The following is an 18,340-nucleotide window of genomic DNA, read 5'->3' as shown; positions in this document are numbered from 1 at the left end:
AGCCTTTCTCTCTTAGAGATGATAGACTCGATCACATTTGCTTCTTGTAACCAATTTACATTTGAGAATATTTCCTGAAAAATAATCTTTGATTAGTCTAAATGCAAATTTCGAGGATTTCAGGGAGATCAAAAAGTAGAACCGACGTAATTTAAAAAAAGGTCACATGATTTATTTGCAATTGATTTATTCGCAACAGATACTCTCACGATCACATTGTTATGTGTATGTATTATGCAATATTATTTTGCTATTATATACCTATGTGTTACACTTTCTTCATTACACATGCGCAATATTTTTTTTACTTTTACGTGAGTGTTATTATTATGAAAACGAACGAAACGTATGCTAACAGAACAAAAACTTGTCAGCGCAATTATAGGCTTGCCAGGACAAGAATTTTAAATAATGCATCATTGGAAAAAGTGCTATCGAGGGAAAGAGAGAGGAAAGAAATATGAATATAAAAGAGAGGGAGAGAGAGAGAGAGAGAGAGAGAGAAATTTTACGATTCTCTTCGATGTCAAGATTCGAAATGAAAAGGATAAGAGAGTTTTACTGTCGCGTTTAAACTTGCAATAAAATAACCGAATTATAGAATTTATAGAGAAAAAAAATCACCTGCAAATATTATTTACACACACGCGCGCACTTTTTCTCTCTCCCTCTCTCTCTCTCCCTCTCTCCCTCCCTCTCTCTCTCTCTCTCTCTCTCTCTCTCTCACGCATGCACGCCCATACCACACGCGCACAACTAAATTTAATTAAATTTTGAAACGTCCAACTTACAATTTTAATTATTAAAAAACTCTTAGCCAAATCAAAAATCTTTCACTGCTCTATATTTGGGCATATCAAAAAAAGCAAATCTCGCTAAAAGTTGGAATCGTTATAAATATATAAGTGACGTCTTCGTTATCTGATACGTTTTTTTTTTTTTTCGGATGTTGAATCCTGATAATATCAATGTGTGTGCTGTTTCTTTTACTTTAAAAACCTTTCCCTTTGAACACTCGATTACCTTTTTTTATAAGTCAATCAATACTGATCAATGCCATTCAATATTGATTGCGTAAGTACAGATTTCAAATATCCAATAAAGTAAAATCGATTGCTCTTTAATCCAGAAACCTACAAACATTTCAATAAATAATGATACACTTATATGATACACAGACGCATTGTTTTGATACTTGGGTTTTTAATTTAATGAAAGCAAAATAAGATTATAATTATTGAAACCGACTGATAACTTAGCAAAGCTGACGCAATCGTGCACAATATCACATTTTCTTTATTTTCTTTGAAAAAATACTTCATGTAACAAACTATGTATCTCGTTGGAGTATCTTTTAAAGGCAAGAAATTAAAGTTAATCGAATGCATTTTAAAGCACTGCCACGCTTTATCTTCTATTTCATACAGTGCAAAAAAGTTGCATCAAAGTTGCACACAAAGAGTTTGAGATTCTCAGTGAAAATATAAACGATATGAATCGAATGAGAGTCTGTTGATGTTAAATGTTTTTCGCCATGATATCGTACGCGCGGACACATCTATATATATATATATATATATATATATATATATATATATATATATATATATATATATAAATGTTTATAGCAACAGAACATCTTTTGCATTCAGAGTGACGAGTATCCTTTTGAATAATTTTATTTTTTGTCAATCTCTTAAATATGATTAGCTTAATCTTAACTAATTTATCGCGACGTAATTATTTAAAAATATGATAGAATCGCATATATACATTACGTACAAACACAATCTGTTTTTTTTTCTTCAATTTTCGTTTTTATATCGATAAAAATAACTATTTATTTCCAAATTTATCGCAATAAATCATTAATTTTCACTTGTTTTTTAACGCGTCTTTGATTCTGTAAATTTATAAATACATTTACAAAAAAAGAGAACTCTCACTCTCTCTACACACTGAGAGTAAAAAAAGTTTTACCAAAAAATATTCAGTTCAAAGCAATCTGATATTTAAAAGGTTCGTGTGTCTAGAAAGTTTCAGTGCATCAAGTTTTTCTGCGACTATGAAATTCACATACAAGTTTGGTCTCTAGTAGGAACCGCATCTAAACTAACGCAGAAATCACATACGAAGATCAATTGTACGACAATTCAAATTTTAATAATTTTTCATCATCGTGATGGCAGTAAAACATGTTACTATTGTCATTATTCTTCTTTTCTACACGATGCTGATATTATTTCGATGTACAAGACTTTTTCCTCCGTATGCGATTTCGGGCGACAAATAATGATAGCGAAGGGAGAAATGTTTCTGTGAAAGGAAAGAAGCTTTATCCGTCCATTTTCTCGGTATTAAAAATCCATTGTCCTGCGCATATATGTGCGGAGTACGCGTACAAACTGAAGGTGAAAGAGTAATATTATCAGCTACTACTTTGTGTGTACTGTATTCGCTAAAAGCGAACATATCCTTTTCTCGAGAGAAACTCGAGAAAGATAACTTAATATCCTATCGAACAGTTTATCTTACGTATCAGCATGTTTTACAAATCGCCTGCAAACTGGACATTCCGAATTTGCACCGAATTTGAAATCATCGCGAACAAATAATAATCATCGCCCTTTGAAGATGGCCGAAGGATTAGTTTTGCATTCCTTTTTATAAAAAGGAAAAGAATATCGTTAATATACCTGTATCTCCTTTCGGTTACGTAGAACGGATCGTTGCTCGACACCACGAGGAATTATTTAATTTAATTAAGTAGAAGAATGTGTGTGGGTATGTGTGTATGTGATTAAGTAGAAGTGAAAACATGAAGCTAATAATCACAGTTATTGTACTGTACTATAAGTGTTTACGCATCACGAGAAACGAGATAGTAATTAACAATGTTTAATGATACAAAAAAATACAACTAAAGGAGTAATCTTCCGCAAGCATCTCTTCATGTAAAAGCGGTGAATATACTCGCGTGGACACTGGTCAAACAATACAAAAAGGTATATACATATACGTGTATGTGTACAGTTTTAAAATTTGTCCTACGTGAATGCCTCTCTTTCGGATTTGATTTTCCGATAGGCATTGCTTAAACTAACGTTTTCTTATAAAATAAATAAATTGGGGGGGGGGGGGGGGGAACGATATTGTGCAGCCTTTGTTTATTTCAATAGAAACGTTGGCTTATGTTTACGTATTTCTCAAACTCGTTGATATTTGCTAAAAAACTGCGAAAGTGAGTAACGAGAGAAGAGGGAGAAATATGAAAGTGAATATATCTGAAAATATATGAAAAGTGAAAGGACGATTCTCGCACGACAAAAACTATACAAGGCATTGTTAAAAGAATCGTCGAAAATATACAATGTCGCGTAGCACGATCTTTTCGTATAAATATTCTAACATATTAGATATAGTTGCGAAATTGCACAACACAATCGCGAGATACAATTTTCATCTTACAAAATTTTAGCCCCATTTTAGGACCTATGAGATATTCGATATTGCACGCTTCGTACAATGGTGTGTGTATGTGTGTATATATTTATTGTATGTGTATATATATATATATATATATATATATAACATATACATACACACATACACGCGCGCGTGCTCGTCCATACATGTATATGTATATGTGTGTGTGTGTGTATATATATTATTTACTTAAAACGATTATACATGTATTTATAATACATAAATCGCACATTCTCCTACACCGGTTTTGTAAAACTTACAATTATGTTTTTTCGTTTTGTATAGTGCAAAGATAATTATCGGAGTACGGAAAGAGAAAGCTAAACGTTGGCTGAGGGACTGGCTTTCGTCTTTCCGCATCATACATCTAATATTGAAGTTAAACAATATCTTTCTCTCTCTCTTTCTGTATTTCATTCTATTGGTCTGCCTATCAAATTATTGAAAAGGAGAATCGTCGACGGCATTCACATCCCTTTGTTTTCTCATTTATGGAAAAAGAAAAGTCAAAGAATGCAACTATCGTTACGCTTCACAGCTAACCACAACATTCGGCAAATATGTTTCACTCGTTTAAAAATTACTTATATCACAATAAAAAACGCCGGCGCATCCTTCCATCTCATTTCATGTTTATACAACTTGCACATACCTCTTTCATTGTGGATCATCACCCTAATGTTTATCGATATTAAGGATGCGTCTAGAAGCTCTGGCAGGTTTTAGCCGAGGTTTCCGGATGGTTGCGGAGACGTAAGTTCGGGATTTGCATTCCGGGTAACTGGTCTTGCAACAAACGCGACCTGCCGAAGCAAATCCTCGATCACAGCGCTTGTACTAAGCAAGAATCAAAGGATTCTCGACGTTTAGTCTGAAATTACAGTAAAATTACGGTAGTTGACTCTTCGACATTGAACCCGATGAACTCGTTTCATCTGCCAGTGCGCGTATATCTCGAGGTTTAGCGCGCACTCTATAAAATTTCGTGCCACGTGGGACATGGTACCGATTCTCATGCTGAAAATAAAGCAACAAGATAATGTTTTATTTCTTATTATCACAATTATACTGTTCCATATTATGATATAGCTATAAACTCATCGTTAATTAATTAATAACAATCTTACCTTTCTCGCGTGACAATATTCCTTATCGATCACTTCAGCAATAACGCATTTCCGAGAACCGCTCGAGTTCATTCCTATCTCCAGTGCGTCTATGTAGTCCGAATGCAGGAAATAAAGAGTCGAGGATTCCTGATACACTGCATAATTGCCGTGTACAGTGTCCCAGACTATGAGTACCACGTCACCTGGATTGCAACTGGTGATGGTGACGATCCCCTGTTGCACCATCTTGGTCACTTTTTCCGCGATCTTCTTATGTATGTACGAGGGAAGGGAAGGGTGGAAGCATATGGATTTGGAAGATGAACGTCGACTCGGTTCTGGACTGGTGGCCGCATCTCGACTTGAACTAGAGTCTGAAACTACCGCGACCGATGCATTCATGTCTCTATCACGGTTTTCAGAGGGTAGCAATGACGAGTCGATACCAAATACCCTCTTGGTTCGTTCCTTTAGTAATTCAATTTCTAAACGAATTTTATCCGTCATTAACGCTTCTACTTTCGCTTCGGCCACCACTTTACTCGCACGTATTGAATTCAACTCGCAGGAAAGCCTCTTGTTGTCGTTTTCGAGAATTTCAAGTCGCCTGGATAGCCGAGTCAGATCATCATCATGAGCCTCTAACCGCACTTTCTTTGATTCCGAAACCTCAACTTCGTACTTCTCGGACTCTAGATTCTTGAAAACTTTCTCCAGATCGACTTGACTGCCATCCAATCGATCGTAGGTTAAATCCTTGCATGCTTCAGATTCTAAAGTGTATAGAGCATCTTTGCTTTGTTCCATGATTGTTCGCATTGTCTTCAATGCAGCCTCATTATTCTCAAGCCACGTTTTGTCTGTTTCAAGATGTTTCACCTATGTTTTCACAGACAACAGATATCATAAAATAAATAAATAAATAAAGATATAATCAATCTAAAAGTATGCAACATAATTTAAAATTAATGTTGAAAACTTGAATATATTCCACTCATGGAAAATAGATAAATGTACAAACACGCAATAAAGAATTGTAAATTAATCTTGTCTATATTTTAATCTGAAAATGCCAAGCACTATGCCAAAACTATCAACGAGAAAAATAAATATTACAAATTAACTTGCGCCTCATAATATAGTTTATAGTTTAAATAAAATAAATATCCAGTATTGTTTTGTCACAGGATTGCAAATCTGCTGCGTATATATTAATGAATACTTTTTGTTGTATCTTTACTGAGTAGTATCATATGTTTTCTTATATTCTTCAACACTTTTTTAGAATTACGGCTAATGCATGTGTAAATTACAGTTTGGTACATTACCTTTTCCTTCATTGTTTGCTGTATCTCTGATTTCAATCCAAATTCTCCAATTAATCGATCTATCATATTCTTGTAACGTTTGCCCTGTTCAATCAACGCAACTGTTCTTACTCTGTACATCTCAATCTCCCTATTTTTTTCCTCAACTACTTCCTTTGCCAATTTTAATTCGTTATCTAATTTCGTCATGCAATCAGCTCTCTCTTTCTCTATAGCAGTACGAACTGCCATGGCATTTTCTACTTTCATATCTTCCCTTGCTTGCTCTAAAATTGCCTCGTGATTCGCCAGTTCGATAACATCTGTCCGCTGAAAAAATCAAAATAATAGAGCCTTTTGCATCTTTCTCCGTTTTATTTTCAATAATAATAACTTTGTCACAAACTGATAGATCATTTACCTCAATCCTTTCTAGACTGGAATCACTGGGACTCCTTTCCATGGTAGAAGCGGCCATTAGTTTGAAGCGACTTCGAATGGTTTCTAACTCTGTCTTATATTCTATCTGGAACTTATCAGTCACCTCTTTCACCATTCTTTCCTGATCGTTGCGAGCAGTGATCAGATTCTCTTCCAATTCTTGAATTCTCTTCTGACATTGTGTCAAGGAATTCGTCAGAGAGGTAATCTCGAGAAATCTCTCATCATTCGTCTTCTTCACAGCCTCTTCCTTATCTATGCGCGCTTGTTCTAATATTCTTGAGTAATCCTCAAGTTGCTGATGTAAACGAGTTTGTAAGTTTCCCCTCTCGATCTGTTCGTCCTCCAGCTTTTGACGCATAGTGGCCACCAACCGTTCGTGCTCCGTCAATTCTGTCTCCTTTTCTAAAAGATTATGCTTGAGCGTGCAGATTTCTTCTTCATGATTCTGTATCAGCTTCTTGACATCCGTTATCTCAAACTCATGCTCAAGCGTCAATTTCTGCTCGCGCTCTTGAAGACGTCGATCACACTCTTGCGAGTATAAGGATAATGCCACTCGCACGCGTTCCGTCATCTCGACAAGACCGCTCTTGTCCTCGTTAGATCGCTCTCGTAGAATCGCCAATTCGTTCCGAACGAAACTCAATTCTTCGCATACAACTACCTTCATAGTCTTCAGAATGGATTGCAACCTTTCCACTTCCTCACGTGTATTACCGAGATTTTCCTGAAATGTCAATATCAAAGATATTCCAATAAGCACATTCAAGATTTTATGGAATTATTCGCGACTTTATGTGTGTACACGCCCACACACACAGTCGAGAAAAATTCGTACAAAGGAGAGACATTTCATCTTTTTTTTTTTAATTTTAAATCATTGGAATTGTATAATATGCAAAATTGCAATCATTTTAATTTAAAACGAATTTCTTTGTGAAAGCAATCGTGTAGATGAGTTTAATGGAATTCTGAAGGAATCACGTGTGGATCAAGGAATCGGGAAACGAGTGCGACGCCAGCTATCCTGTAAAAAATCAAGATGCACGCATATATATATATATATATATATATATATATATATATATATATATATATATATATGCGCGTGCACGCACGTACTTGACGCACACGTATCTAATATTTTTGATTCCATTATATTTGTGCAAGCGATACGGAGAAATCAGTTGAAAGCGCAATAAGATCGAATTCGATTGGTTTGAGCAATTGCAAAACACAAAAAGCGATACATACGATACCCACGTCTCACAAATCACAAAATGCATATAGTTAGTTTTAATAAATATAAGGATAATTTTTAACTTATTAATAAATATAAAGATAATGATCGTAAAAGTATCTAAAAATTATAAAGAATAAAAGAAAACTACGGATATATTTATATAAATGGAATATCGAACAATAATTTTCAAACAATAATAAATTTCGATATCTTAATGCAAAACAAAGAAAGAAAAGAATAAACGAAAATAAGTAAAGAAAAATAAAAACATTGTACATTTTAGAGGCATGATAGGTAATGGTGAAGGACGAAGACAGTTCTTCATGGAACATTTTACGGCTACGAGAATTGTCTGTTAGCGAGCTGTAATTCGTCCAGTACCTGAAGGAGGGACATGATAGTCTGATGCTGGCCGTCGGCAGGGTGCTCACTGAGACTGCTCGGTAGAGATTCATCCATGTAAAACTCGGTACCCATAAAATCGGTAGCACCTACGCCGACAGATGGGCTGCTACCACCGCTACCGGACAACGGATGATGATAACGATGCTGCTGGTCGTCGCACATGGCGGAGGACCGTGGCAAGGAGGGATTCGGACTCAAGGAATGTTGCTCCTCGAGTGGTAGAGCATCGCGATAGATTGAGAGGCCACTCGCGTTGTTACGGAGTAAGCAAACAGAGGAATCAACAGCGCCGTTCTCCACGCACTCGGTCAGCGGACTCAGCTGCACCGGGCGCTCGCTCACGGCGGACAAACTGGGAAATTGGAAAGAACCGGGTTCGCTTGACGTGGACGAACGCGTTGTTAGATCCGCGACTTTCGAATTTAACGGGGAGACGTTAGTCGAGGTCGACGAAGCGGGGGACACGCTTCGTGAAGCACCAACCTCCAATTGCTTTTGCCGCTTCTGTTTCGTAACGTCGAACACGCCGGGCTTGGCCGCGTCAGCACCGGCCTGACCGATCTTTTCAAACTCCTCCGTATCTGTTTCGGACTCAAAGTCGGCCCTGAAAATCAACATGACATAATCATAATGTTCGTGATATTTACGTAATCTATAATATTTCATCTGTAAAAGTGACACAACATAACGATCTGTTACCAAAGATTTACCTGTCGGATAACAACGGCGCTCTAGCGCGCTCTTGCTCTTTTACTGGAATATCGATGCTCGCTGATGTAGCGTCCTTCTCCTTGATATCGCCAGTGCTGCCATCGGTGAAACTCTTGGATAAAAAGAATTGTGTGATGTTGGTTAAATCTGGCGTAGAGATAGTTAGTGCCAAGTCCGGAAGCTGCGACCTTAATGACTCCATATCGTCCGCGGTCAGCTAATCAATCATTAAGAAGAATAAGCTATACGATACAAATGTATCTATTTCAGTAATGATTAACAAAATCTATTGTTAACTCTACCTTCGGTAGTCCATTATCAAAAACGGAAGGTGCCTGTGTCGCGAAAGGTGGCGGCGTGTCCTCCAGACCCGGGAAAAGGGTGTTCAAGAAGTGACCGTTGAATTTGCTCTGAAACTCTCGTCTACGCGCTAACTCTTCGCTGTGAACCGTCAACAATTGGCAAGCTAGATTGCTGGCCCATACGAGAAAAGCTTGCGAGAACGTGCGCCTTCTAACCACTTCAATCACCGCGCTTATATACATTTGCGGGGCCAAATGGATCTGCTGGAGCACCTCCAGATGCCTCCTCAATCGCTTCAGGCTTTCATGATATATGATCAACTTGTTGCCCACTTCCACCATCTTGTTTTCCACATACATGATCCATTTCAGACGATGATAGATGTTCACCGAGAGCTCCTCCTTCGCCTTGGTGCACCTACGACGGATGTCGCGCAACTGGTTATGATTCTGTAACATGACGAGCAATTGTCGCCGGTGGGAAGTGCATAAATCGGGCAAGACGCTCGCATCGCCCAGATTGCTCGCGCGATTTTGATTCTGCAGAAAACCTTGAGCCAATTCGCCCTGCTCGTGAACGAGCCTCTTGGTCTGCACCATTAGCTGTTCTAGGGCGAATAGCCTCTCGCCCAAACCCTTGATCTCTTTCATGTCTTGCTTGTTGGCGTTGTCGATGGCCGCATTTACTTCAGCTTTCAAAGCCTCCATCAATCGTTCATCGAACTGCTCTAAACCACGCGAGCATTGATCTGCCACTTGCTCCAGGCTGCTCTGATTGTCCTTAGCGGAGATCCATCGAAGCAGGCTAAGCACTTCCCCGGGACTCTCTGACGTAGGTTCGGAGGATTGACTGGGTTGATCATCCGGACTCAACAAGCCCTCTGCTTGAGCTCTCAAAGCCGGCAAAATAGGAATTTTCGCGAGAGTACCAAGATCAGCGCTAAAACTGCGATACAACTGGCATTAATTTCTTCACACGTCGATCTCTTTGTCATTTAATAATATAGAGAACGATTTCATCTAAAATATTTGTTCTTTTGTCGAAGGCACAAATCAAAATTTTCAAAGATTTAAAAATTTGATATGCTTACAAATTAGAATATTATCAAGTAATTAGCAATACTTTCGGCTACATGTTTGGCAAATATATATAAACTCTGATGCGCATATTTTTAAATAAAATTAAAATGACTTGAGCACATTTAATTACTTGGCATTATAATTAACGATAATTGAAATGACGACGATTATACATGATAATTAAAGCTATGAAGGTGGATTTAATGGCAATTATATTCCAGTAATAAATTAAAATAATTATTCAGAGCAGTTTATAGCTCGTTGAGAAAAATTGGTTTATTTTATAACGTACGTTAAATCTGCCAATCCCTTTTATCATTATTATTATCAATCTTTATTCATCTATTTCCCTTCCCCCCCCCCAAAAAAAAGAGAATATATATACATAAAAGAAATGTATATATACATATAATTAGCAAATTATAACGTAAAATATGAAATATAAATATATATATATATTGTATTTTACTCTATAATCTACTAATTATATCTATTAATTAGTCTATTAATTACACACTTTTAGTAAGAATGAATTAATATAGCTATTGAGAAATTCCTATACATTAATTTCAGCTTATTGATATTGAAAACTCAAAAAATTATTAAAAACAAAATAGGGTTCTTCATTACCTTTACCCCGATATATTTATATATTAATAAAATAAATATGATAGAAAAATCGTACTTGTCAAGGAGCTCCGTATGTCGCTGCCTCTCAGCAAGATACAAGACAAAAGCTTGTTGGAATTGCTCGGCTCGTGTTTGAAACATTTGTGTAATATCCTCGAGATTCGCAACTACCGCAGCCCAACCTTGCTGTTGAAGATGCTGATCATGAACTAACTTCTCGCAGATTCTTGTCTGTTCTCGTGCCAGGCCACAACATTGCTGAGCCAGATGGGCACGTGCACAAAGAGTCTGATAGGTAGCCGGCATCGCCAACGAAGCATCGATCTGGGTTTGAAGATCCACATCTGGTAAACAAAACATCAAGATGAATGCTTGACTTCACATTTTTATTGCATATCAATATATGTGTGTAAATTATGATTAATATACATATATAAAATATTGAAATTATAAGTGGCTCTGTTTTTAGAAACTTGTTTTTTTTCTGTTTTTTCTAATTTTTGACAAGACCTAATAACGGGAACTACATCATCGAGAATTAAATCGAGTAGCAAGTGTGTAATTGATCGACGAAATTCGCCAAAGAGCGTAATCTTGACACGCGATGAAACTCCAAGGTCAATACGATATGCATCGCTTCGATAATCTTACATCATTCTCTAAGATCTAAGAAGCGAATTATATTTCAGACAAACAAGATTAATTCACGTGCAAAAAGTCGCAGGAGAAATCGCAAAAAAAAAAAAAGATTCTATAAAAAAGAAAATCAGAATAAATGATGCAATAAAAGATATTAAAGAATAGGAGAAAACAATTTTAATGCAGCGTTTGTGATATCAGTAGATTTAGACGATATTTTACATATTCTATCACGTATATTTTATAATAATATACAATACTTATGTATGACCGATCCCGATCTTTAGATGGTCGTCCGAGTGACTCTACTAATTTGCAAATGTAAAAAATATCATTATGCACAATTGAACAATGAACAAAGAGATGCCGCAATGTTATCAGACTCGAAAGTTGAATCGTCATCGACAAATATCGCCAAAAAAAAAAGAAGAAAAAAACAAGTATGCCAGATGTAAACGTCATAAAGCACACGTGCAATTTATAGATTAATAATCAGGAATCCTCTGAATATTGAAGCTGGAAGTCCCAATCTACGATAACCCCTGACAGCGATTATTCTTCATACATGTATTCATTTTTATTTCTTCCCTGAGCACATTGCGATTTACAGCATATTAGAAATATAAAAAGCATTCAACGTGTTTTTTTATTTCCTATGTCAGTTAAAGTATCTCTTACAATTTTATTTTTTCTTACATTATTCATACAACCTTAACAATATACATATATATATATATATATATATATATCTTTTCTTTATTCACAAAAGGCATTGAAAGCAATAATATTCATATATCTAAATTATATAAAAAATATTTTACCTTCGTGTCTTTTTCAAGCACACACACACACAATTTTAAAAAATTATTAACATATTTCCTTTTTCAAAAACGTCTTTTTCGTTTTCTAATAGAAATACTACATATTACGAAATATGTACACTCAATATTTCCCATTTTATTACGTACGTAGTGAAAATCAACATAATGAGAAGAAAAGTTTTGAAGGAAAATTCAGAAATAAGTGGAAAAAATATATGTGTCATAAAAACATATTTTTCTTCGTTATAATCAACTTGGATATAGTATAAGCTACTTCTCTTTGTCGAGGGCGTTCCTTCAACTTTTATAAAGAAAATAATCGAGTCGTGCGCATACATGTGAGTAAAGAGTATATCTCGCAGAAATATTAACAACGTTAGCGCATTTTTATTTTTACATCTATTCTATTTTTACATCTCGAAAAAACGATTTAATAATTTCTAAAGTTTGATTCAATTTTATTGTAACTGTTTTAATGAGATCTGAAATTTGGATACGATTATGTCGATTTGCCATTGCGAAAAACCAAGGCGCTATTTATGTTTTTCATATAAATAAATAATTATAAATTTATATGAAAGTTTTGCACACGTGCACGCATAATATTATATATAACAAATAGAGCAAATTGTTTTTGATAATAAAAATATAATGTATGGAATAAGATAATAAGAACACGTGAAAAGCAATCAAAAACAAAAAAGATCGAATAACTCTGTGTAATCTGTTCAATTTCAATATATGCATAGTATAGGATTGTGTAAATTATCTTTCTTTTATTTATTGACAAAATTTATTTGATTTAAATAGTAATTATCACTTATGAATAGAGCCATAGAAATTGCTCCAAGTTATGATTCTGAATAACCCATCCATCGAACATTATTGTTTTTGTTATTCTGTATTGGCTCAATATCTCTTTACAACGCAATAGCAATACATCTTTATAATGCCTTGAGCTTACCTACCGCCGAGAGACGAACGAGATGTGTATGCGATTGTTAAAAAAAGAAATTATCGTGTCACGGACAGATAATTACACACAAGTGCGTATTAGAGACATATTTATGGACGTATTTATCAGAAAAAGATAAGTATTTTAATAATATTTGTAACTGGAAATAGAAAAGATAAATATATGTGTGTGTACAAGGATATATCGATTATATTGTATAACATTATCTAGACTATTATTTATAATGTATACTTGCTAATATAAAGCTCTCAACGTAAATATACAATATTATACACTGCCATTTATTTTTTGATGGCTATTTGTTCGGCAATACTATCCGAAATTATGTAAATTTATAAGATCGTTTTATCTGAGATAAACTGATTAAATCAATCTTGAGAAAAATCAATAATTATAATGCTTAAAGATGGAGCCGATAAGCTCGTAAAATACGAGCACAAGATATTATCTCGCGGAAAATGCAATTTTGCTCGCATCCCGTTCGCCTGTCAACGAAAATCAGCTGATTAAATCACAAAGTCAATTCGTTATAATGTCCGGTCAAAAAAAAATCAATCAAATAAGTTAAATCTAATAACTGTTGATTGATGCGCGAAGAAATTTCTACACCATACATATACATACATATAAATTATGAACCGCTGACAGATCACTACCTAAATAAAGTCTTTTGTTTTAGCGTGATTCGAGAATCTATCATTCATCGATAAAAAGATAACGATGGTAATTTACCAAGTATATTCAGCGGTAAGCAGACATTCTGATCTACTTTCGTCATCTTTTGCGTTTCTCACGATGACGGAAGTAATGTCATAAGGTCCTCTTGTCAGCTGACCACTTCAATATGTCACGCGGTATCTTCGATTCTCGATAAACGGGAATCCGTTCTATTCGTGGCTTAGTTAGCGTAATGCGATATTTCAAACAAAACAACGACCGATTCAATGTCATGTTTATAGAGAAGACTGACAATCCTAAACTCAATTTAAGCTTAACTAAAGTTGAGTGTCATCTTAAGATACTTTTTATATAAAAGTAATAAATATAATTTTAAAAATGCAATAAATAGCAGTAGCATAGTAAATATTACAATCTACACTACGATCATTATTGCGCGTATTCATTCAAAAATTGATAAAATCAACAGTTCGGAATCTGTATAATGATAAAAAAATCGCGATCATCGGACTCGCTCATCTACAAGTTAAATTCTACGTTCACATATAATAAATATTTATATAGGTATTATATCATCTTTGTCTGTACATGACGTAATTCAATCGACTGTAGGAACGTTTGCTATAATTCAACAAACTTTTTATTTAGCATGTCTCTCCTTATGCTTCCGTTTTTCGACAGAGGCAAATGCATTTAAGTACAACACTGCGACGATAGTCGCGAAAAAAAAAACTTTCAAAGTACGTAATTCGAGCGTGGATTAAAATTGCTTTGAGTATTTTCTCGACTCGAATCGTCGTTACTTTAGGCAAGTATGGCATATAATTTTTGCGACTCGTGGAAAAGCGTTACGCTATCTAGTTGGCCGGCCTAGTTTCGTGTTCTACGCAACGGGAACTTGGTGTTCTCTTAGTGTCATGTTGCCGAGATGCAATTACTCACGTGCAACCGGAAAGGAGAGCCGGATGATTATCTAGTAAATAATAGAATCAGGTCGGACAGTTGATTACGAAGCTCATTAACAATGGATCAAAATCTCGCAGTGGTAACATATGACCTAACTCGAAAAATCACGCTAAGTCTTCGCGACGACATCATGATTCTATAACGAGATGTTATAACATGTCTGTTGCCGTTTTATGTATTGGTTTCGCAAGGATCTAATTTGTGATCGAATCACGAACGGTATAGAAATTTGCGGATCATCGCAAAAAGTATGCGACGCTATTAAATCATATTCTCGTGTCTATGATACATATGTGTAATCAGAGAGAAAGAGAGAACGAATATAGTAAGTAAAAAGCTATCTTTGGATATATTTTCAGCTCGATATTTCTTCGACCTTAATCTCCGATCACTTCTTTTTCGAGTAGGCGATGATAAAGATCGTTATTAGCGTGATTCTTTATTAATGAAGCGATGTCAATATGGTATTCCAGAATTTTTTATTTAAACCTGACCTTGATCGAAATTAATTATCCGAATTTACCATTATACAATAAGATTGAAATGAAGTCGCGACAATCGTACGTCACTATCGAGCTATGTTGAGTAAGTTCACAAATTTATTACGCTACGATAAGAATTAATTTGACGCGAGATAAACGCTAATTTAAATATTGTCACAAGTATTATACAAGAGATAATGTGCATGTATTATTACTGAAATTTGATTTTCCTACAAATGTGACGATAATAGAGAATCGTGCGAAATATTGAGAATAAATATTATGAACACTATAAAATTTAATTCTATTTTATTACTCAATATGAAAATTATTTACATTTAATAAAATACGCAACACAGAGATTGTGTATTTTACTTGAGACGCACACGTATGCGCACGCACTCTTATATATGCGTAATTTTAAATACAGAGTGTTTAAAAACATAATATAAATCAATAAGAGTGACGAGATTAATTAAATGTAAATATATATATATATATATATATATATATATATATATATAAATGATTTCACAATAATTTCTGCTAAAGCATCAACTTGCGTAATTTTTTACATTTTTACGTATATTATATTCACGTATATATATATATATACAAAGGCATCGCTACAGTAATGAAAAATAAAATTTGACTCTCATAATAAATGTCGACCAATATACGTAAAAATGTAAAAAATTACGCAAGTTGATGCTTTAGCAGAAATTATTGTGAAATCATTTATATACGATATATTATTATTGTAACGAGAGAGACACGCGGGTATAAAGTAAAAGAGATTTTTTTTCGTTACTCACCGGAACCGTAATCTATACTCGGTGTAGGCGGAAGGCTACTCTCAATGGCAGCCTTGCTAAATAGATAGATCGGATTCGTGTCGGTTCCAGCTGAGTAAGAGCACACACGTGCATTGGGTTCCAGACACTCGCCCCCGCTCATAAGGAGTACCTGATGTGTCGCTACTACACCGCATTCCCTCTCGATCGCTTCCATCAGCTGGCTCACGCTGCACAGAAAAATGACACATGAATAAGCAACGTGTGTCTATATTCTTAATCTTACATGTTGCAGAATACAGATTTAAAGAAACTTTTCCTTTTAATTTATAACAAAGACATTTTTCGTTCGAGTTTTAACTTCCATTGTTCCTAACATTTAAAGCGATAAAGCCAAAAAGAAAAGAGTTCCGGCGATTATTCTCATGCAACGCGATAAAGGATTGTCGTTAATTCGTGAAACGGATGGATATACTGTTTGGTTTTATTTCAACAACTGGCACAATGGTTGGACAAAAGAAGTGATTAATTAAACTGCCATTACTCGTTAACATCCTGCACAAGGTTAATTAATGGATGAGGAGGATTCTTTGTTCACAGAGTGGAAGGAAAAAGATGCGTGTTAATTATAATAGAAGAATAGAAATTCACAGACGATAATAATTTGATTACACCGCTAATAATAAAATCATCGCGCGAAATTCTGCTCGTAAATAAAACAATTATCTCACTTATGAAGATGTAAAATGTCCGTTAGCTGCATAAAGGAAACCAGTTCCCGAAATAATTGATGTTCCTAGCACAATATCTTATGCAACATGTGATTAATTTTTTTTCTTTCTCTAATCGTCAGCATAAATCGAATCAATGATATGTCATTAACGAGCGATTTAAAGATTTTGGATTACGCTTTAATGCCACGATGTATATCGATCGAATGCTTCGCATTGGCGCGAGGCATGTTCAAGAGTCGTATTATTGCCAGTCACATGCGCGATTACGCCACAGCTGATTACGGTACGATTCAGTCGCACGCGTCACGTCGCGCTGATTCTCGAGACTGCGTGTCGTCGAGTTAGGCACGGTCATGACGCGACTCGTATTTCACGCGTGCACGCAAACGTTCGGTTGTCGCGACTTTGTTAATGCGTATGAAAATCTCTTACAATAGCAAGTTCTTCTTCCTTCTTTTTACTATGTGTATACACACACACATGTATATTTTATCACTGACGCTTATACATCGTTAAGGAAAGTCCGATGAGATTTAAAAATTGCTGAAAACAAAAAGTTGTATATGAAAAAAACTGCATATCCTATTTATGCATATGCACAATATCATACTATTTCCAAGTATCACACGTCAGTTATCCTATACATATATATAATACTCCGAGGAGGAAAAAAAAGAGAGAGAGAAAAAGAAAACACGTACATTGACGATTTATATAAATGACTCATCGATAAATATATTAAAGATAACGTGCACAAAGAAAAAACCAGTAGAGATATATATTTTTATAAGTAAAACTAATAACTGTAAAGAATCCACACACGTACACGCGTATTGTTAATTCGTCGTTAATTTTAATAAAATAAATATGTTTACACCGATTCTCTCTCGCGCTAATAAAAAATTCTCCATTGTTGACGCGTTTGATTTTCTTTCGCAATATCCTTATTGACTACGTAAACAAAGGATAGAGAGATAATCGATCGAAATATCTTCCTACGACAAGATTGTCTAGTTTTGCGTTTAATCATGACGTAATTAGGCCGCAGCGTATTTACTCATTCACGCTTATTAATCGCGCAGTCGCGATTAATAAGCAGGCGCGATGATAAAAGCAAGTCGAGGCGAAGGGCGCCCTCGCAAATTGACACAGATCGTTAATTGCTGCGACAAAGGGGGCCGTTGACCGTCTATCTATCTTAATCCACAAATAATATATCTGAAATAAACTTGAGAATAGACGGAATAGAAATAACGGAGAAATCGTGCGACAGAAAAGCAAGTAAAATGTTACAAATACTATAATAATTATAATTCGCAAGTAACGATATACATACAAATTAATTCAAATTATATTAAAAAATTATATTCTACTATAATTACGTAATTTCCTACATCTTCATCTCTTGGACGTAGTCAGCAATTTTTTGCTCCATTGATCTCTGACGTTACTCGAAAGTATAAAGGGAAGGCCGTGTAATCTGTCTTTCTTAGAATGCTGCGTATTAGTACTCTGCGTTGATACCACTGCTTA

At 35.2% G+C, this 18,340-nt stretch overlaps 1 protein-coding gene across 3 annotated transcripts in view; it reads right to left on the bottom strand.

Annotated features, from left to right (window-relative positions):
- Positions 1-165: 165 nt before the first annotated feature.
- Positions 166-18,340, bottom strand: part of Atg17 (autophagy-related 17) — a 21,171-nt gene continuing 2,996 nt past the window's right edge. For 2 of the 3 annotated variants that reach the window (XM_070297723.1, XM_070297724.1), the window contains 9 exons: positions 16,095-16,303; positions 10,773-11,061; positions 9,008-9,953; positions 8,705-8,922; positions 7,971-8,598; positions 6,324-7,073; positions 5,924-6,232; positions 4,614-5,474; positions 166-4,503 (listed from right to left, as the gene is read on the bottom strand). In XM_070297723.1, coding sequence (XP_070153824.1) covers positions 4,375-4,503; positions 4,614-5,474; positions 5,924-6,232; positions 6,324-7,073; positions 7,971-8,598; positions 8,705-8,922; positions 9,008-9,953; positions 10,773-11,061; positions 16,095-16,303 — 4,339 coding nt within the window. In that variant the 3' untranslated portion in view covers positions 166-4,374. The remainder of the gene's footprint in view (positions 4,504-4,613; positions 5,475-5,923; positions 6,233-6,323; positions 7,074-7,970; positions 8,599-8,704; positions 8,923-9,007; positions 9,954-10,772; positions 11,062-16,094; positions 16,304-18,340) is intronic. The other variant, XM_070297725.1, reaches the window with a different exon arrangement.

Source organism: Polyergus mexicanus, unplaced genomic scaffold (assembly GCF_030449975.1).
Source record: "Polyergus mexicanus isolate NDT 795.1 unplaced genomic scaffold, iyPolMexi1.0 SCAF_6, whole genome shotgun sequence".
Lineage (NCBI taxonomy): Eukaryota > Metazoa > Arthropoda > Insecta > Hymenoptera > Formicidae > Polyergus > Polyergus mexicanus.
Note: the sequence above shows the minus strand (reverse complement) of the source record. Positions and strands in the feature narration are given on the sequence as shown.